The sequence below is a fragment of the Corvus kubaryi genome, unplaced genomic scaffold (assembly GCF_017639235.1).
Source record: "Corvus kubaryi isolate FWS band 111438036 unplaced genomic scaffold, C.kubaryi_AGA036_p1.0 37385, whole genome shotgun sequence".
NCBI lineage: Eukaryota > Metazoa > Chordata > Aves > Passeriformes > Corvidae > Corvus > Corvus kubaryi.
Window position 1 is genome coordinate 1,040,637 of NW_024581127.1, and position 21,190 is coordinate 1,061,826.

The following is a 21,190-nucleotide window of genomic DNA, read 5'->3' on the forward strand; positions in this document are numbered from 1 at the left end:
GCCGGGCGGCGCGGGTCTGGGATTGTGCCGGGTTTCAAGGACACGGGAGATGATCAGGACTTTGGGAGCCAACATCTGCCTGGCTGGTGACGTCAGCAACCCCGTGTAATCCTCTTGTACTGAAGGCAGATGCCTTATTTGTTTGGCTGGAGAGGCATTAATCCCTAATTCTGGAGCAGCAAGCGAGGGGGAGAGACCGGACCGCTTCCTATCCCCCGAAAGCAGCTAGAGGGGCTGTTCTCTCCTGCGCCCTGCGGCTCCGACTGGGTGGAGGAGCCGCCAGCCGTCGGCAGGTTTGACCATTTCCTTTTTGATTATGATTCTCTTTTTTGGTATTTGGGGTGGGTTCCTATTTCTTATTTTTATTTGGATGCTTGGATTTCTCCCTATGATTCTTTGCTCTAGTACGGTCTTCAAGACGAAAAACGTGGGGGGGGACTGTTGTTCCCCACCCCCCCTTACAGTCCCGTAATTTTATTATTTTCTTTTCTTCTTTTTTCCTTTTTTTTTTTTTTTCCCCAAAAAGTTGTCCCCTGTTCTTGCCCTCCGGGGATTTTTGCAGCGGTGGGCAGGGAGGTTGCTCTCTGCGGTTCCCCGTGGCTGGCCCGTTCCCACTGCGCTGCAGGGACCCAGATGCCCGCTCGCCCCAGCGCTGCGGTGATGGGCGTTCCGCCCTGTCCTTCCTCGGCCGCGGACCAAGCAGCCCCACAGGCTCGGGTCTGGCCGGCCCCAGCTCCGCGTCAGTCCGTGTGGCCCCCCTTCCCTTCGCTTCCTCCCCTTCCCCTTTCCCTCCCCGCCCTTCTCCTGCTCTGACTCCCCCCTCTCTCCCTTTTGTCATTGGCAACCGCGCGGCGTGCCGGCTCCCGGCGCCCTTCCCTCCCAGCCTGCCTTTCCTTTCCTCCCCGCCTGCATTTCTAACGCTCTTGCTTTGTCTGTTTTCCAGGCGGCCGCACACAGGAGCTGCGGTGCCAAGGGGGGCCGGAGCCGCCTTCCCAGTTTGCCCCCGGATGCCCCGGCAAGCTACGGGAAAAGTCTCTGAGAAGCCCAGCTCGCTGCAGGATCCGGCCGCCACCGCGTGCAGCCGCAGCATATCCCGCTTCGCCTCCTCTCTCTCTCCCGGGCCTGGCGCCGAGGAAGCAGTCGAGGTCAGCTGCCCGGTTCCTGGGGTCCGGCCGTGGTCGAGCCCGCAGGGTGATGCAAGGTGCCCGGCCGCTCCGCTCCTCCCCGGCGCGCCGTCCGCACCGAAAAGGAATGGTCCCGAACCTGAGCGGTGAAAGATGGCAAAAAGCGTAATAATAATAATAATAAAAGCTTAGGCTAATTTTATTTTTTTTATTGTAATGACTTCACCCTCATTTTCTCACTCGCCAGTTCAGTGTAGGCAGGCCAGATGGGCTGCCCAGACCCTCCCGGGAAAGGGGCAGGTGCGAGTGAGTAAAATTTTTTTTTTTTTTTTGCTTTACAAAGAAAGATGACACGTCCTGCCCTTTCATTTTTCATCGCCGAAAGATCCCCTCTTCCCCTCCCCCCGCCCTTCCCCCGGCCGAGGGGAGCTGGGATGCTCTGGGGGTGCGGGCTCCCCCCGCCCGTGCTCCAGGGGAGCCGCAGAACCAGGCGGACCGAGACAGCCGGGAAAACACGGTCATTCCTCTCAGCCAGGGATGCCAACTGACAGACGTCGAGTCGGGGAGAGTCAACTCCTGTGTTTAAATTCATGCGAAGACGCTGGTGAAATTAAAGCAGTCGTCTGGAAGTGTGCAATAGGCACACGCTTATTTTCTATCTCTTTTTTTTTTTTAAATCGATTAAATACGTATTTAACAGCTTCCTGAGCATTGCAAACAACAGACTGGCTAGTAAGAAAACTGGAGCATGAGTTATACGCAGCCCGGGCCAGTTTGGGACTAGGGCGGAGGGAAATTACCGGGTTTTTTTTCGGGGATCAGCTGCTGTTCTGCTTCCAGAGAGAGAGAGAGAGAGAGCGCTCTAAGGCTCTGACTCTCCGTGTTCACAGCGGACCTTGATTTAATGTCATACAATTAAGGCACGCGGTGAATGCCAAGAGCGGATCCTCAAAGCAGCATGAAAGATCTCGCTAGAACATACCATAACAATAACGTTAATAATAAAAATTGCAATTAGCTAAAGAAATTAAAAAAAAAAAAAAAGAAAGAAAGAAAAGGAGACACAAAGCAATAAAGAGCTCGACAACCTGTACTCACCTACGGAAACCGAGACTGACTAGGACTGGTGGACTGATTGGCTCAGCCCGGTGGAAAGGAGACGCCGCTGCCACGGGACGGGCGCCCGCGGGGGCAGTTGTCAGCAGCAGGTAACGGGGCCGTGGGGGGCTACTGGAACGGTGCGGTAGCCGTGGTGGTTTTTCAAGGTAGTGGTGACTCGACCTCTCGCTTTCTTGGGCTGAACCATGTAAAGTCGATTAATGGGAAATAAATACATTTTCTAATATTATCATCGCGAGGATTGTTCTTTGCGCATCGCCCAGCCGGTAGCTAGGAGTGCCCGCTCGGTAATGGCTCCTCCTCTTGCGGGGCTCCTCTGGAAGCCGAGGAACGCGGCCCCCGGGGCAGCGGCGCAGTGCGCGGGGGGCAGCGGAGCAGCGTCTGTGCCGCGGGCCGGCAGAGCCATGTGCAGAGTTGGTGCACGGGGCGGGGGGTGCCGGAGGTGCCGCGGAGGCACTGCAGCAGAGCCATGTGCGGAGAGGCAGCTTGGATGCGCGAAAAAGAGGAGTGTGCGGAGGTTGCGAGGGAGAGGCGGGGAGAGGGAGCAGCGTATGGGCACGGTGTGGGGAGAGCGGCGCAGAGCGGTGCCGACGGGCAGCGGAGCGGCGGGCAGGCGGAGGAGCGGCATGCGGGCTCTGTGCGCGGGGCTGGGCGGCGGGGCGAGGCGCAAGGCGGCGGCTGGCGAGCGCGGAGCGGGGGCGGCGGCGGGGTAGGGTGTGCGGGGCAGCTTACGCGCGGGGAGGGTGGCGGGGCGCCGGTGGCAGGGCGACGTGCGCCGGGGCAGGTGCGTGCGCGGCCGGCACTCTGGAGACACGGCTCCGGTGGAGGCGGTGGCCGTGGCAGGGCCACGCCGGCGGGTGCGGGGAGGGTGCGGGGGCGGGGAGGGGAGAGGCCGGGGTCCCCTCGCCGCCGGCGGCGGAAGTCTTTGTTCCGCGGGGCCTCGCCGGCGGCGGAACAAAGGAGCGACAGTGCTGCTGCGGGCGCTGTCCCTGGTGCTGGCGGTGGCACCGCGCTCCCTCCGCGGGCCGCCAGACTGCTTGTCCCCGGTCGGGCAGACGCGCCCCGGTGACACCGGGTGGCCCTCGGGACGGGACCGTCCGCGGCTGAAGAAAACCCTGCATCCCGACGGGAGTGAGCGGCGAGCAAGGCAAGGGTGCGGGGACAAGCAAGAGAGCGGATTGGCCTGAGGCTCCGCCGATGCGCAGTGCACAGTCGCTGCCCCGGCGGAGTTCCCTGCAGGTTCCCCCCACGCATACTTCCCGTCGAGTCCCTCCTACCCCCACTCTGAAACAGCCGGGTTGGAAGCAAGTCCTGCGGGGGCTCTGTCCCGCTCCCATCCTGACTCCGTCCACAGCCATCTGCCGCGGCCTAATTCTGCTCTCCATCCGTCAAACAGCGGCCACAGCCAGCCAGGGCAGGGCATGCTCTCAAACACTAAATAAGGCAAAACAACTAAGTAACAGCAGTAGCCACAAGAACTATAACGATAACAACACTGTCTGCCTGAAGGCCATAGAGCTTTGTCCTCTTTCTTATTGCACTCAGCAGACAGCCTGACAGCAGTGGGTTTTTTACCAAAAACTGGATTGCAGATTGGACCGATCACCCTTCTCTGCAAAGGGATAAAAGGGGAGAATTCCTGTCCTTTCCCCAGCCTGTCACCTCTTCATCCCCGTGTAATCATCCTTGCACTGTCCAGCCGACAGATGAAGCACATGGGCTACTCCTTTCCCTTCAGCTCAGTGAGCAGGGGTTGAGTTTTTTGCCTGCTCCTGCCGCGACACATAGCTGCTCTCATTTCTTCTTTTGAGATACCTGTTCTTATATACACATCTACCTATACACGTATATGCTCATTTTGTGTTTTCTATGTAGGATCAGATTGTCACAATTTCTATTCATTACTGCTTCTTGCTTATATGTCCTTTGCCAGCGCTTCACAGGATCTCAGGGGACTCAAGCAGAGAACAGAGAAAAAGTCCATCTTCGCCTGCTCGTGTGCGAGCCAGGATGATGCACAGCAGAGATTGACCCTCACACAGGTAGAGAGCAGGGAAGTATTTTAAATGCCTTGTGTCCTGAGCAGCCTGAAGCACTCAGTTAAACTGTTTGCAGGATTACAAACATGAGCTGACCACCCCTGCGCTGAGACATTATCTTCACCACATTTTACTTTCATTTGTTTTCTCGGAAATCAGTGCTACAGATTTGTTATAAACATTCTATAGTTCTGTAGGAAAGGAAACATAAATATGTAAGTGAACTTTTCACCACCAATCACGCAATGTAGCTTTTAAGATATTTCTTAATGCCTGAAAAGAAATGGAACTTTCTTTGGAATAGATGGAGCTTTCTTTTGGAAAGCTTCCAGAGACAGGGAGCCTTGCTGCCTTCTAAACTACAATAGCAGTAATAGTGGTGGTGATGAAGATGATGGAGCACGTAAAAAATGGATGCAATGAAGATCTGAAGACCCAGGTGAAGAACTGTGCCATCTAGAGACGTGCGTTTCCCGTTCCGATGTCATACTGCTGTCGTAGGCGCATTGAGGTTCTGGTGGCGGCATTTGAAAGTAACCAGCATTTAATATTCACCGTTTTCCTTCCTGCTCTGAAAACGGAATGGAAACCCGGCTCTCAGCAATTTTTCTTGGGGCTACCTTAGTCACGGCTCCCCACAGAGAGGAGTGGTGAGCACTGCCTGACAGCCTCCCCTTGAGGTAGAAGACAGCAATGTCCTGCCTCCCCCACGCCTTTTAAAAAAAAACCCCTACTTTTCCTTTTTCCCTGCTTAAGCGACGCCCGGCCGGAGCCCCGGGAGAAGAGCCTGTCCGCAGGGCTGCCGGGGCTGCTCCAGGCGGGGCCGGGCGGGCGGCAGGCGATCCTCCGCCTCCTCCTCCTCCTCATCTTCCTCCTCCTCCTCCTGCTCCGCCATCGCCCCCGCCCGGCCCCCGGCACTGCCGCACCCCCTGGCGGCCGCGCACGGCGCCGCGCAAATCCAGCGCCGCGCAAATCCAGCGCGGAGCAAATCCAGCGCCGCGCAAATCCAGCGCAGAGCAAATCCAGCGCAGAGCAAATCCACAGCAATCCCGGCGCGGCGCGGCACAGCGCTGCCTCTGCGCCTCAGTGGCAGAACCTGGGAAACTTCAGGTATGAACCATTTCGAAGCAATATTCTGAATGAAAAATAACTTTAAAACGTCAAACACACGTCATTCTAAATGTTTTGCAATGTAGAGCGTGAGAAGCGATGTTTTCATACCTTCCCGGTGGGAATCAAGGCTATCTGTCTCATTTAAATTCAGAGCTATAGAGTATCATCTGTGTCATGAAAATATAAAGGGAAATGAGGTACTACCTGCTTACTGCAGCTGTTGAGGCAGTCTGGGGCATCGCTTTCACTCAGGGACAAACTAGAGCAAGAGGCGCTCTCAAGCTATTGTCCAGTTTACAGACACAGTCTTTCTCAAAAAGTTAAAAGCCTCTAATTTAGCTTTTGAATTAGGAAGATTAAATACCAACATTTTATTTTGTTTCACTTGTCCTCCTGTACTCAAGGTGGTGGCTAAGAAAAGTGTAGAGCACAGGTAAGTCAGGCAATAAGCAAAGCAAGCCCTCCAGCAGAACAAGCATTGTCCCACTGTCTCCACCCTGCAGAGCTGTGCCAGCAGCAGGATCTTTCCCAGTCCCAGGGAGAAGCAGAGGAGAAGTGACCTGTCTGGAGCTTCAAGGCCTGGTGCACGGCAGTGACTGCCACAAGGCGGGAGAGTCAATGAGCCAGCCAGCAAAGGTATGACGTAAGACTCATTTTCACACTCTGCACAAAACTCCTCGCATTTCTTTTCTATTACTTAGCTCCTCTGATACTGATCAATTACCACAATAACTCAGGAGTGAGATAATAGAGATAGTAATTTGCAGTCTAATGTGAATTAATTTTTGCTTAATCTGGAACAGCTTTAATAGCATGGTGGGCATTAAGAGCACCGCATTACTCAATACTAAATATCTGTGTGTCTGAAATAGTCTTAAGAAAATCTTACTAGAGATATCCCACAATCAGAAAATGGGGAAGAAATACCAAATCTTAAATACACTTATAGTATAAAATATTTCAAATTGTAAATTATGGACAATTTAATTAGCATCAAGAAACTATTAAATTAACTCATGTACTGTTCATACTAAGGTTGGTCTATAATTTGCCATATTGCAGTAATTCTGTTTATTAAGCAATTAAGTACAGGTTGCATGTTAAGCTATGTGGTCGAAAATACACACTTAATACTTGTACAAAAGTACTTAAATGCAATCTAAGGTTTTTAACTACATCACTAACAGGTTTTGCCTAAGTTTTCTGTACAAGGAAATGAAAAATAAAATACTCTGTACACAGGAATTTATTAGTGTGTATTTTAATGGATCTTAATGAATGCAGCTGATAAAGGAGTTAGTAAGCAAGGCAATAGCATTCTTTTCTTAACAATTTTAACAAAGAATTACAGAATTATTTGAAGTATCTTTACAGTGCTTGGAACATGGAAATGTCTAACACCTGTAGGTCTTCCTGACTTCAGAGGGTTATAGTTCAACACTATAACATTTTGCACAATCTGTATAAAATAACTGTGCAATCTTTTTTGAACCCAAAAATTATGCTATACATCATTCCTATCTCACAAACTAGACCTATCAGAGTTATTGAAAGTATTTTTGGACCATTTAAAGATTTATGGTTTGATTTACTGTTCTACATCCAGGGTGTGAGACATTCAACTGAGAAAATGTTTTTTAATGAATGTACAGGCCCCTGTAAAATCTCTTCACACTGTTGTTTTTCAAAGCTAATTAAGAACTTTTTGCTATTTGTTCTTCTTTAGAAAATTTATGTTCAGTATACTAGTATTTGTGGACAACACGAAAAGAGCAGCTGTGACAGAAAAACTAAAGGTACAACCTATAAATTTTTCACTATGGATACTTCCAGGTAATCTACAGACTGGGTGAAGTCCATTAAAAATCAAGGGCACAATTTCTTTGAAATTAGAAAAATGGGGATATATCTGACTCTATTAAATTGAACAAAAGAATAAAAAAAATTGTGGCTGTCACTAATTAAAGCAATAATTAGTGAGATTTTGACCTATTTTAAAGATTTATAGCTCCTCATCTCTCCTCTGTAGAGGATTCTAAAGGCCAAACAGAAGAAATAATTTCCTTGAAAAGAGTGCCAAAACCCCAAAAGAAAACAGAAAAAATCAGTGGGTTTTTCTTCTTTGCAGTTCTTTTGCTCAATTTCAAACAATTAAAATGTCAGATTCCCCACCTTAGTCAAACCAGTGACACCAGCTAGGGGTTTCAGGCCACAATTATTTAAGAAATACATAGAAACCTGTCAGGTAAGACAAAGGAAGCGTTAATTTTATCATGGTCAATATAACATCAAATCAACATATGCGCCTGGTCAGATAGATCTTCTGCACTTATATTTTGCAAGCCTAATTTTAGTAAGCTTGAGTTTTTAGTAAGATGTTGTACTCCTAGCTCAAGAGCCAGGCTTAAATGCACACAATGAAGCGCCTGAAGCACATAGGATGCAATACACCTTTGGAAAGGAATCCCATCCTTCCCTACATGAGGTCTGGATTTAAGATGGTGCTGCAGCACATGCTGCAGTCCCCAGCTGTGCTTCAGCCCCACAGCCCCATTCTGGATGGAATAAAAGCCCCCGTGTGCTCAGCACCCTGTCAGGACAGGACAGACACTTTGGGACTATAGAACCCCCTTGAACTGAAGGCTCAAACTGCTCACACAGCAACGGGTATGACCAAGGTCAGTGCTCACACTATACACTTAAGGCAGTCAATTAAATGCATCCAGGGCCTTCCTAATAATATATATACATAAAATAGAGCATTAATCCTACTTTAAAAGAAGAAACACATTATAATAGCAGATATGTCCCAGAAACACTTTTCCATGTCTATGAAAAATACAGGACTTCTGGAATATTATGTGAGAAAAAAAGTATAATGACTTTAACAGAATTTAATGTCAATTGAGAACATGGGAGATCACACTCTGGAATTAATGAAACTGTTTCATGTCGTAAGTTAGGACTACCACTGGCTGGAGGCAGTAGGAGCAATAAGACTTAGAATATTGTTTTGTAATATAATATCTGTTATGCCAGATGTGTGATATGCCCTGGAAAAAAAAAAATGGGATGTTATTAGAGGAAATTATTTTCTGCTATAACCCTAGGTATAGGGAAGCCTACATTGGGATTATGTACAGTACGATCAATTGTGGTCAGACAAAGGGCTGCCAAGACAGCAAAGAGAGTGAGTAATCTCCAGTCATGAGCTAATCACAAGAACTTAGTTTGTCAGCTCAGCAAAATGTAGTCAGAGGGGAGGCATGACAACTCTGGCAAATACCAGAGAAGAAACAACACTAGGATAGGCAAAGCGGTAATTGTATGACTAGGATGTCAGCACTAATGTTATCTTGAAAAAAGATCTCAACCCTAACATAGGCATAAAGGGATATAAATTAATAAATAGCCTTCTCATAAGCCGGTGGAGGACAGGAAAAAAATTATTTTAAGACTGAGTAACTGAATTAATTTACTAGGAAGAATATTCTTATTGTTTTCTCTAACATGTCAAAATCTGAAAAAAAAAAAATAGAGGAGAGCCTAGCCTGGATCAAGAAAAAATATTTAATTATATTTAAGAGCCCAAAGTCTAGGATGATTATATAAAAAAAGAAGGTTGATTTGAAAGGGAAGGAGAAAAAGAGAGAAAGAAAGGATGAGAGCAATAGACAAAGAGACAGAGAAAAAAAGCCAGTCAAAAAGACATAGGAAGAAAGTGAGAAAGGGAAAGAAAGAGAAGTATTTTCAAATAAAAGAAACTATTCACAACAAGGTCTTTTAATTCATTCATTCAAAGTATTTTTGAATTGGGTAATTTAACAGAATGTACAATTTCACTGCTCGGTTTCAATGAATCAGCATTTTTTTCTTACAAATATTATTTAAAAATCCTAAATGCAGTGCTATACAAATAATTCTCTGTTCTTCCTTCTGTTATTATGCAAAACTTGCATAATAAGATAGACTTGAATATGTCAATAATATTGTAAGCTTACAGGAACAGAAAAACCAGGTATGTTACAGCTTCGTTAACACTGCTGGGAATGAATTCTCTAAATCAAGGGATTCAAAAGCTTTTCTCTTTATTAATTTTTCTGATTTTAAGCAAAGAGTTAAGGAAAATGCAAAGATAACTTGCTTATAGATTTTGTGGTTTGACAAAAGAACATTTAATGAGGTTTATGCTGTACTAACTGCAAGCAATCAAAGAGCGGCACGTCCCGATACTTACGATTAAGAGACATCGGAGCTCAGATACAGCGTTTTTGTCTGCATGGTGGTTCATGCACAGGTATACATAGATTAAAAAATATGGATAAATAAATGCACCCGAGATATCAACTACGTTATCATTAATCCATTTTCAAACCTTTAGCAGTCCATTACGTCATGTTACACCATATTATAAATTTCAGCAATATATAAAATTCATATCATTTTTTAATTATTATTTTCTCTCGCTTTTGGAGACAAAGAAGGCATGAGGGAAAAGCCACCTAAGGATGCAAAAGTTTGAGGAAATCCTAAATACAGGAAAACAAGAGGTTAGAACTGAAAATACGTGATTCTTTTTACCATCTTAAACTGCAAACACTGCTGCCTTTCCAGATACAAAGCATAAGCCTGCAAGATGAAGGCTATTCTGTGGCTCACGTGGATGTGAAAGAGCAAAGATGAAAGACTACCCAAGCTCATCTGTATGGAAACTGTGAAACTGCTTCGAAAATTTGAGGAATATAGAAGCTGAGCATTTATTAGGAAGCTTGCAGCTGATGCTGAGTAGAAATGAAGACTGAGATTCCCTACAAAGTTAAGTGAAGAGTAATAATACCCCAATTTCAGAAGTTTATATAGTAATATGGAGAAGCACACAAAGGCGACAAATAATTCAAAGAACAATATAACTGTGAAAATTACTTTTTTTTTTTTAACTTACAGCGCATTTTCTTCAGTTGCATATGCTCATTGTTTTGTGTTCAGCTTAAGACATTTGTGCAAGCAAGCTTCTTTCCAGCAGACATTAATATTTTGTGGGCAAACACAAAAATCATTAGATTTTCACGCCTCCAGGCACACATGGTTTTCTTCAATTTATTCAAGCACTCACCCTCTCAGAAAGTAAGAACAATTCTGTCCAGCAAGCAAGAACAACCAACAGGTCCCAAGCGATTAAGGGATGCCTTTGAAGAGTATTTTTTTGATGAAAACTTGTCAGCAGAATCTGTGTTAGATTCCTGACTGCAGAGTATTTCTTCCTTGAGCCACATGAAGTAGGATGAAGGGCAGAGAAGACAGTGATTTGGGATAAACCTTGAGCCCTGGGACTGCAACTCCAGCACAAAGCCTGCCCTGAAGGAGGGGATATGGAAGTCTGCTAAGGAACAGGAGGACAAATCCTTCCTTCTGCTTATGTTATGCCCAGATCTGGAATTTAGAAAGACCATCAAAGGGAAGCAGTAGCTAAGTCCAGACAGGAAAAGGCAGTTACAACTCCTGTGAAGCAATTTGACATATCAGAGCTAAATCAGAACAGCCTTCTCAATGAAAGAGAAAGGTGGTTGATCTTTTAAAATGCCCTTGAAAAATCCCTATGAAATAAGCACTAGGAAGTTGGCTTTGAATCAGCTGGAGTTACAAGGCAATACTAAATTATTGTGTTACATATAGACTCCTTAACTAATGCAAATCAACATAATGCACACTAGTATATCGTATGTTCCTCATCCAAAACTCCACATTTCCCTGTCATGTTTCAGGCTTTACATCCTGTAGCAAGTGATTCCTGTGTTTTCCTTAATTTTAGAAACCTAGCAACTTCGTCATACTAGGAACCACTGCTCTTCTGGCTGAGAAGGACAAGGTGAGGTTTTAACCACCAACACAACTCAGCATTAGGAGTAAAGCTGGGTGAAATGAACCCCCACCCCTAGGTGAAACTGCCTGGAGCTGGAATGCCCAAGAGTTGGCATGCCCTGTCCCTACCGAGAGCTGACATGCTTAGAAAGTGATTCTATTGGGAGAGAAGGATTAGCTGACATCACACTAACAAATCATGTTTTCTGAAGGTTCTGGAGGAAAATAACTTAGGAGATCTGGAGAGGTTCTGGGGACCCAATTTAGCAGAACTGAATTTCCTACTTTTTCAGTTTGCCTAACAGTGAGAGAATATATAGTGAAATAGGTATGTTAACAGGGTCAAAAATTGTCTGAACTCTTCCAAACAAACATCTTCAGAAAAAAAATAAAACCAAAACCCTGGAATATTCACAGAAAAAAACTGGAGAATATGATCAAGATGAGTAAGAAAAGGGACTTGACATTCTGTAGTTAAAAGACTTCTACATTCTGCTCCTGGTTATGAATTATTTAAAAGGTGTTTGAAAAACTTCATCACTTATGGAAAAAAATCTGCATCTCTAAAGAGATCACAGATTTGTGAACAGGATCCTAATTTATTTTTTCAATATACCATCTCAAGGGTGCCCAGCTACTGAAACAAGAAATAGTAATTTTAAGAAGTTTATTTATCCAGTTTTCTTTTATTTTTTTCATCCAAATACCATGCAATAAGCTTGACTACCCCTCCTCCAGACAGCTCTCAGGAGGGCTTGTGAAGACAACATGGCACAGCAGGGTCTGTAGAACCACCAGCCAGCCTCAGACACAGCAATTGCCAGACAACTGGTATCTAAATTCAACAACATTTACAGTCTTCCATCTAATGGCTGGTTCCCACCATGGAGAATTCCAAGGATAGTCACTAGCTGGTAAGCCCACACTTCAGCACTGGAACTAAGTCCAGGCTTCAGTGACTCCCTATCTAAAGCTCTTGAGATCTGCCTACCCTGGCAGGAGTAGATAAACACACATATATATACACACACATCACACAGCCCTTGGGCAGGTTGTGTCCCCAGTTTGGGAAGCACCAGTACAGTTTCTCAGTTCCCAGTGTAAAAAAGCTGCGACCACCACAGTACTGGTTATCAGGGAAACTCTCTTATTCAAAGTAAGTATTTTTGCAGGTCAAGCCCTGGCAGGACAGGGGAGAAATGTTACAAACATTACATTTTCAGGACCTAATTCAAGTGATTCTGTCTGCTGCACTCTATTACTTACATGATACAACTGTGTTTATAGCAAGTAGGGGCAGTAGGGACTACTTAATTGGGACAGTCTGATGTATGGGCAATAGTCCAAAGTGATACATTTTCTAAATTTTGTATGGGCAGAAATCTTAAGAGCTCTATAGGAATCAGAGCTGTGAAAGAAATTCTAAGGAGGGCTTTGGGTATTAGATGGGCATAATGAGAAAATCTGTAAATTCACTGTGAAGAACTCTGCCAGTTCACTTTAGCATTGGCATAAACTGCTTAACCTGTGATGTTCTCCCTTTTTTGTTATTAGTCTGTCTGAAAGTGGTTCAGAAAGGAGAGACTTTGAAAACCTGGTCAAGCATGCTATTGGGAAGAACTATTACATAGCCAAATTTTCCTGTCAGGGACCACCTCTTCAAGCTACAGCATCATGTCTGCAGGATACACGCTTATTTATTCCCAAGTGTTACATTTGGACATCATGTGCATATAGTACATAGAGATACATATGTGTGTGTGTGTATGTATGTATATATATACATATATATATATACACCTACCTTAATAGCACATTTACTAAAACAAAGGTACTTAGAGACTCGAGAAAGTTTAAAGCACAGAATTTATAGAAGAAAAAAAAAATCTTCCAAAATACTTAATTCTAGGTTTCCTTCTATTGCTCCTTCCACCCAAGTAAAAGTGCTTCCACTGTATTTAACTTACTAAAGCCTGAAGACATCCATGGTGTTTACTTTAAGTTCTAATCCATTTCCTTTGTTCATGAATCAGTTCACAAAAGCATGCAAAAATACATTCAAGTACATTCTTAATGGTGACTTCTTGAATCAGTTTAATAATTTAAAGTAGTATTAATAAAGATTATTTAATAAACAATTACATTTACTATCTGTTCACAATACAGTGATGCTCTTACATTCTTTCACATGTTTCTGGTTTTGCTACTAATGGTAGTAGTAATATTAGGATGCAAAAAGTTGACTTCATATTTCTGATAGTCAAGGCTTAATATGGCTTTGAAGACCCTCATTTTCTGAAGCCACCACTTCAAAAAATCAGGTTCTCAACCCTACATCAGTGTTTTTTTGAGAAATCTTGGCTTGCTCTTCTAGGCAAACCATTATACATGTAGCAACATACCATGGCTTCCAGTTTGACACTGTGGTTTCATAACCATTGGTTGTGTTGTGAGTAGGTTTTGGAACTGGTCACAGCTGGTCTGTGCATATGAGTATGCACGTGTGTGTGTGTGTGTGTGTACAAGGTAGGTAGAAAATAGTGCTTGCTCATGTGAGCTGTCCTCCCTTTCCTCAAGGCTCAGTCAAGACAAGTTTCCATGAGTAAACAGATTTTACTAAAACACCCTCCACTGCTTATCTTTGTTTTCTCCAAAAAGCATGTGTGCTAAATTCTGTGTTCAAGTGCTTCAGCAGTGGTACAGCAGAAGGACTGTGGGGACAGTCCAGTCCAAGAACAGTGCAGGAGGGAGGAGGACTGACCACCAGCCTCCCAGTCTGATCCCCAACCCAGTGACTCCAGGTGTGCTCCAGCACAGAGCTCGGTATCATTCTCTTCCTGCCAGTGTGCAAATGTGCATTTCCACTTTCTACATCAACTACCCAAGCCATGCACTTCCTCTTCCCACTGCTCTGTCAGTGCTAGAGCTGCAATGGGAATCCCCTTTTTGAGGACCAACTAGTGACGTGCAGGGCTTAAGCGAAACCCAGAATTTTTCCTCCTACATTTCAGCAACTACCACAACAAGTTGAACTTTCACAAGGGTGAAAACAAAAGGAAGCAACAGGGCACTGTGTATGAGGATGGGGAAAAAAGCAACGCTGTTACTCAGAAAAGGCACATAGGACTTTAGTACAAAGCTTGATAACTGGTCACATTTTAAAATGGCCCAGGAAATATCTGCAAGCTCCTAAGTGGCATGGTTTAACAACTGCCCTGAAGAACAGGCTTAATTCAGAAGTGCTCAGAAGGAAAAAAGATCGAAGTGCATTGATATGTAAATCTAACCAGCAAGTAGAGCTGCTTATAGAGCCATACAAAAGGGATTTACCCTTTTTTAGATTTTTGGCTTTATAATGGCAGTGGTGATCTAAGGAACATCCCTAGTCAACCTCAGAACTCCCCATTTTGTATGAATATGCTAACTTAAAAGTAGGGCTGGCCAGAAGGAAAGTTTAAAAAAAAAAGGTGATTAGATTTCCAAACTCATCCTTGTTTCCGATCGGAGGAAAAAATTTACTTCTCATACATTACTGGGGAGGGTGTAGCAGGGGGAGTAAGCCACCATACAGACATACACACACCCAGAAGAGCATCTTACTCCTGCAGTCTTGCTGCTACAGTTTTCTCAAACCCAATACAGCCTCCCTCCTCTCAGAAGGGAAAAAGAAACAATTGCAGCTATGGTTAGTTTGATGTTGTAGCTACTCATGTAGACTCTCCTGTGACAAGGACAGCATTTGGCAAGTCCTTGTCTCTTGAGAAAATGCATTTAGTTTGTGGCACTGCCACAAAAGTAGACTGCAAACACAGGCCTTCTACTAACACACCAATAAAAATCCCAAGCTAAAAATGTTACAGATGACGTTGATCCAATATTCCTCCTACACACACAAACCCCAAGATTGCCATAAGGACTGCTCTTCATTAAAGTTTCATTAAATGGGCTGTTAAAATAAATAAGCAAATTACTTCTTAGAACCACAGCACACGGTTCCAGTCAGAATAATGTGGAAGGCATGACTTATATTGAGCAGATTTTTAAGCCTGTTATCAAAACTATTAATCATGTCTTGTCTAACAAGAATACTGCAACATTATAATTTAAGTGAACATAGTTACTGTTACAAGGAATGCAGATTGCTTTTAAATTGTTGCTCTTACACAGAAGAAAGTTTGCATTGATGTATTGTATGCATCTCTACTGACTTCAGTGAAATCTGCAGGGAGATGTAAACAAGGTAAAGGTTGTCTGGAGCAACGTGAACTAACCAAAGATTTGCCTGTAGAATATGGGTCTACTCCATGCTTCTTTTGGTCTCAAAAAGACAGAAAAAGCAATATTCCTCTCTTATCTTCATGAGAGGAGCCTGGATGAAATCGTCTGAGCTGGATTTAAAATTCTCAACCAAAATCAAAGAAAATATTTGACTCAGAGATGTTCTTCAGATTTACTGGCAAACTCAACTGGGAAACCTCCTCAGATGAAGGTACTAGAGGCAGAGCATTAGCTATCCCTCTAGCCTAAACCATCTAGCTAATCTCACACAAAACCACTAAAATCTGCCTATGAGATATGGTGAAAACATATAGGTTTATAGGAACTTCAGATCTACAGTGCTTATGCACAGGGCCTACCTGCATTCTCTGGAGGACAGGTTTTTTGAGAAGAAAAAGCAAGACAGTCTGTGTCCTGCTATGGTGCTGAGACCAGCTCATGTATAAGCCAATAAAGTCTGAGCAGCACTTACAAGGTTACCCTTGCTTTCCCCGTATTGACCCTGTGCTTTTGCACATGAGAAAACACGTCCAGGTGTTGTTTGTGATCAGCTTACAGAGCTATGGACTGGGATGACTTAAAGAGCATCAGCTCCTAGCTGGTTACTGATGGAAAAAACTGTTTTCTAACCAAACCCCTTGAGAGTCCTGCCGTTTTCCTTAACACGTGTCAATAGGATAACCATGTCAAACATTCCCTATGAAAAGGTGGAAAAAGACTCGTAGAACAACTTTAGCATATGCTGTAACTCTTTTTTTAAAATCTTAGCTATGGAAGGTCCTTCAAAGCCTAGGTCCCTCCCTGCTAGGCACCGCATGTGTGGGTTACTCTCAGGAGCCTCTACTACTATCTTTAAATGGAAAAACTGATAGATATCAAAGCTGTGAGGAGATGAAAGAAATTATGGTAAGCAGCGATCACAACCCAGCTCATTCATAATCCTCGTAACTTTTTTTGGAGAATTCATTGATGGTATGCACCCTCTTTCTTCTGCAGATGAGTAACAGATCTTCTCAATCAGTGGGACTTCAGGAGACTGAGTGAAGCAGATAATGTGGTCTTGTACTGTTCACTGACTTCCCATCCCTTTTTGATTAAACCAATTCTTTTCCTGTCCTCCTCCTCACCTGGCTTCTGCCTGTTGACCTCTGATTCAAAGATGTATTTGGGCATCTAAATGCATGCATGGGAAATTCCTGGGTATAATATTCTCAGGGCAAGCTAATTGCTACTTTTAAGACTACAGGGGAAGCACAAACACCTTTTAAAACAAACAAACAAACAATTAAACAAGCAAACAGAAATATTAAAAGAAAATAAAGCCCAATATTTAATCCAGCACACTCAGTTTGTACTGGAGCTGAGATCACAGTCTCAGCCAGAGGAAACTGATGGCAGGCAGGCAGGCACCAGGCTTGTAGCTCCTTTCCTTACGCTCCAAAGTGGTTATCCCATTTGATTTAACTTAACAAGCCCCACATTTGTTTACCTGAATGCATCCTTGCATGGCTTATCCTTTCTCAGACAGAAAAATAGTGGTAATGGAGATGGAGTTGGCAGCAGAGTGGAGAGCCAGGTATGTTTTGACACTCTAATAACCTGGGATGAACCACAACCATGCAGCACTACGGACATGAGTTTCTAAGACATTTTATAAGCAGCCCAGATCTGAGGGAGGTGTTTTGCTTCAAAGGGTGGAACTGTTGCCTAGAATTGAAAGAAAGACTTTGCAAACAATATTAAAAGTGGCAATGTAAAGAACAGTTCTTTAATGAAAGCCTGCAGGTGCACAAATATAGCTGTGTGCACACGTGGCATGAAATCTTCACAGTTTTTATAAGTCTAATTAATTAGTATATCTAGCAGGTACGTCCAATAGGAGAACAGTTGTCCTGGTAACCCACCTTTGGGTCTGCCCCTTGGAGATTCTGCAGGGGGTTCTTTGCCCTATTTCTTGTTATGTCTCTGAAGTCCTGCTGCAAAACAGAAATTATTTTCTTGAAAATAAGACTAAACAAAATTTCAAGAATGTGACATAAAGGGTTAGCTGCTGTTCTGAAGTATGACAAAGAGTAAGAAAGTGCTAGAAACTATACAATTATATATTAATATCTACAAAGCTACAAATATTTGAAAAAGTTGAAAATCTTTAGGCATCAGAACAAGAACAAATATGTATGGCATTTTTTGTAAAATTGGAACAAATTAGAAACGCTCAGTGTCATGACTTGCAGGATGATTGTGAAATTGTCTTTTTCTTGAGAGGTAAAGGGAACACCCTCCACTCAGTTCTGCAGTTTTTCATCATTTGCATGAAAGGACAGAGATATTAATCTTACTTAGATTTGGCTCCCCACAAGAAGCAATTTGTCCACCACCCTTCGGGGAAGAACCTCCTCCCAGAGGTGCCTATCTCTCTATATCTGCTCTAGAAGAACTCCATCTCAGGCTGAATGGTTTCCAGGCAGTTCAAGTCTGGAAAGGGGGATCCTGGTGGTTTCCCTAAACCCCATCCCCTGGGTCACACCTAGGTCTAAAACTTGCAAGATTTGGTGGCATTGCACTGGGCACTAACATAGGAAGAAGCACTTTAGATGCCAGGGCCAGAGGCTTAGTATATCTTTTAGCACAATTTCTAACCTGACAGTGCTGTCTTTGCTGCTTTAATGACTTTTATGGAGATGTGGTCTCTGCAGCTACTGATGGGACAAGAACAATTTTCTTGGTCTTGCATTCACAGCACTTCCTTTAGAGGAATTATGTCTTTTCCTAGTTTAAACAAATAAAACAGCATTTGGGCTATATGTTTCAGATGATTAAAACACATTCACTTCTGGTACTGCTTATTCCCTGCAAGAGGGAGTGAATGTTTTCGGATTATGCACATAGCTAAAAACCCATAAATTTTGTCATTCATATCCATAAGCAGCATGGCAAGCTCGCAAAAGCTATTACTTTTCAGTTACACAAGTGTGTTAAATTACTCAGTCAACTGACATCTGGCACAAGCTATAAATTGCTCTCAAAATTCTTTTAGAAAGATTATTATATTATTATTAATTTTCTGTGTATGTCAAAGCATATCACACACACAGTAATCCTGAAATTAATTAGCATTTTCAAGGATCACACTGAAAAGGCCCACAAAGCCAGCAGAAATAATCTCCAAGATACTAGAAGGTTAAGCAGTGCTGGCACAACTTGTCTTTAACATATTTCCTTCAATCCATCTTAAAGAATAAAGCACTAAAAACTTTTTTCTTAAAAAAAAAACAAGCTCTTTGTCACATATCCTTGACTATTACAAATTAGGCTCAGAGGGTAAGGTTTCGTTGTCAATTTATAGTCACTAAAAAAAAAGCATTTTGAAAAATGTCAGTATTTTTTACTCATTTTTCCAGCAATTCAAAGACAACCTGATAAGATACCCAGTTAAATAAAGGAACACATCTTAACTATTTAAGCATAATTTTGGATACAGGACTCCTTTCCAGGTTTGCTGTGGTCCTTCAAAATATCTAGACAGGAAAGCAGAATATTTAAATGAAATTCTAATTTGATAAAATTTTATTCAATGTAATTTCAAATAAAAAACTTATTCACAGCATAAAAACAAGACTAAATTCAACAATGTTTTATGAACATGATTACTTTTCAGCACATGAGCAATCCTGATGAAATCTTACTGAAATTTTTGTTTTACCACTTCTTACAATTTTTCCATAAAAACACAATGACATCTCACCCAAAGACCCTCAATTGAAGGATTAAGAGCTGCAGTAAAACAGTCAGACACTTCAAGAAGTTGCAGTAGGCTGGAATTACAGTTGTCTGGGAAGCCTCACTACATCCTCCATGCAGCATTGGCAGCACAGTCATGGAAATATCACAAGAAATCCTTTTCCCAGCCATGACTGCAGGAGACAGCTCAGCAAGAGTGAAAGTAATACAGGAAGCCCAAATTTGGTAGCTCCTGCTTCCAGGATTTTGGACTTTGCAAATTCCCTTAAATGTATTTTGCAATGATCCTGGAATATGTTCTAGATAGGAGGTGTTGGATACCCACACACCAAGTTGTTGGAGTCTTCACAGCATTTACCACCCATCTCTGTGTGTCACTGAGTATAACTCTACATGAATATAGAAAACATAACCTTTAAATAAATTCCAGATTATTAACTCTCTTTTACCCAGCAACTAAAACTTTCATTTCCAGAAATATCATATTTGAGGGTCGGCTATAACAAAAAATATCAGTGTTAGTAAGTGATGCCAGCTTGCAGAATGAAAACACCACCATTTTCTAGATCTCTGTACTTGGAGAGTTTTTTTCAAAGGAGTGGGGATGAGAACAAATTTCTCAATGTCTCTCCACAGCTTTTGCTTTGGATTTAAAAGAGGAATGGCAACAAGCTTAAGGCAGGGGTGAAAAAAGCCTTCAAAATTGGCATAACTCAGCACAACTCACACAGAAACACCTGCCTGAGTCTGTGGGAGGCCTGAGATCATGCCATAAAAGTGAAACAACAACGAAAAAAAAGAATTTATTTCCTGAATCTCTTCTCTGAACAGCCAGTAGTGCAAATTACAAGTGGCACAGTCAGCAAGATGCCCACACTGCCTCTGTGTGTATGGAAACCAGAAGCCTTTCATCACTATGGGGTTTATCCACATCACCTACTTGACGCAAAGGCAGGTATCTAAACTGGAGGCACTCATTTTCCCCTATGGGCCACTATCTCTGTCAGCTGACACTACAGTGGGTTTAGGCTATGTGAAAATTAACACTTATCACAGCCTGAAAGGAGTGGATCCATACAGTGAAACAGCTGGAGCCAAGAGCATCCACACTGAAAGTTTTGGAGGGTGTTTCTTCAGTCAAGCCTCTAATCTTTGCTTGGGGTCTGAGGGTCTTTACAGTTGTAGCAGATGTGTTTGGAGTGTGACTGTCTTCTGTGCCTCTTGCATAAGGATTTCTTGATCTCATCCTAAAGAAAGCAATTTTGTGTGCTCTGAGACCACCCTGTGGTGCTTAGGTCATAATATCCTTCTTGACTCAAACTAAAACACTGGAACAGAGGCTCCTGTCCTGCAGACTGTCAGAAAGATCAAACAAGAAAGCATTTTGACAACATGAACATACTCTTTGGCCAGCAACCTTCATTCGTCCATAGCATACATACTAAATAAACCGGCTAATGCTGCGCCCGTCCTCACCTTTGTGATGGATGTGAAAGGGAATTAAAGAAGCACGTTTCTGCCTGCGGGAAGTTTCTGACAGGCTGCCCCTCAGCCAGACACACAGCGCTCGGGTGCAGCGCACGCTTCCCCGCCTGGCCGCGGGGTCAGACACCCCCGCAGCCCGGAGCCCGCAGCCCAGAGCCCGCAGCCCAGAGCCCGCAGCCCGCAGCCCGCAGCCCGGAGCCCGCAGCCCGCAGCCCGGAGCCCGCAGCCCAGAGCCCGCAGCCCGGAGCCCGCAGCCCGGAGGCCTCAGCCCGCAGCCCGCAGCCCGCAGCCCGGAGCCCGCAGCCCGCAGCCCAGAGCCCGCAGCCCAGAGCCCAGAGCCCGGAGCCCGCAGCCCGCAGCCCGCAGCCCGGAGGCCTCAGCCCGCAGCCCAGAGCCCGGAGCCCGCAGCCCGCAGCCCGCAGCCCGGAGGCC

At 44.1% G+C, this 21,190-nt stretch overlaps 3 protein-coding genes across 3 annotated transcripts in view; 2 read left to right on the plus strand and 1 right to left on the minus strand.

The window, feature by feature from the left end:
* Positions 1-1,799: 1,799 nt before the first annotated feature.
* On the minus strand, positions 1,800-2,881 carry LOC121668508. Its single transcript, XM_042036398.1, has one exon. The coding sequence runs from the start codon at positions 2,869-2,871 to the stop codon at positions 2,473-2,475; it is 399 nt and encodes a 132-aa protein (XP_041892332.1). The 5' UTR covers positions 2,872-2,881; the 3' UTR covers positions 1,800-2,472.
* A 1,882-nt stretch (positions 2,882-4,763) lies between these two features.
* Positions 4,764-16,798, plus strand: LOC121668380. Its single transcript, XM_042036155.1, has 5 exons — positions 4,764-4,815; positions 4,963-5,392; positions 5,899-6,031; positions 7,122-7,191; positions 12,809-16,798. Exons 1-5 carry the CDS (start codon positions 4,764-4,766, stop codon positions 12,883-12,885), a joined length of 762 nt encoding a protein of 253 aa, XP_041892089.1. The 3' UTR covers positions 12,886-16,798.
* Positions 16,799-20,189: 3,391 nt separating this feature from the next.
* LOC121668381 (predicted GPI-anchored protein 58) overlaps positions 20,190-21,190 on the plus strand; it is a 1,427-nt gene continuing 426 nt past the window's right edge. Inside the window, exons 1-2 of the mRNA XM_042036156.1 lie at positions 20,190-20,228; positions 20,814-21,187. Coding sequence (XP_041892090.1) covers positions 20,190-20,228; positions 20,814-21,187 — 413 coding nt within the window. The remainder of the gene's footprint in view (positions 20,229-20,813; positions 21,188-21,190) is intronic.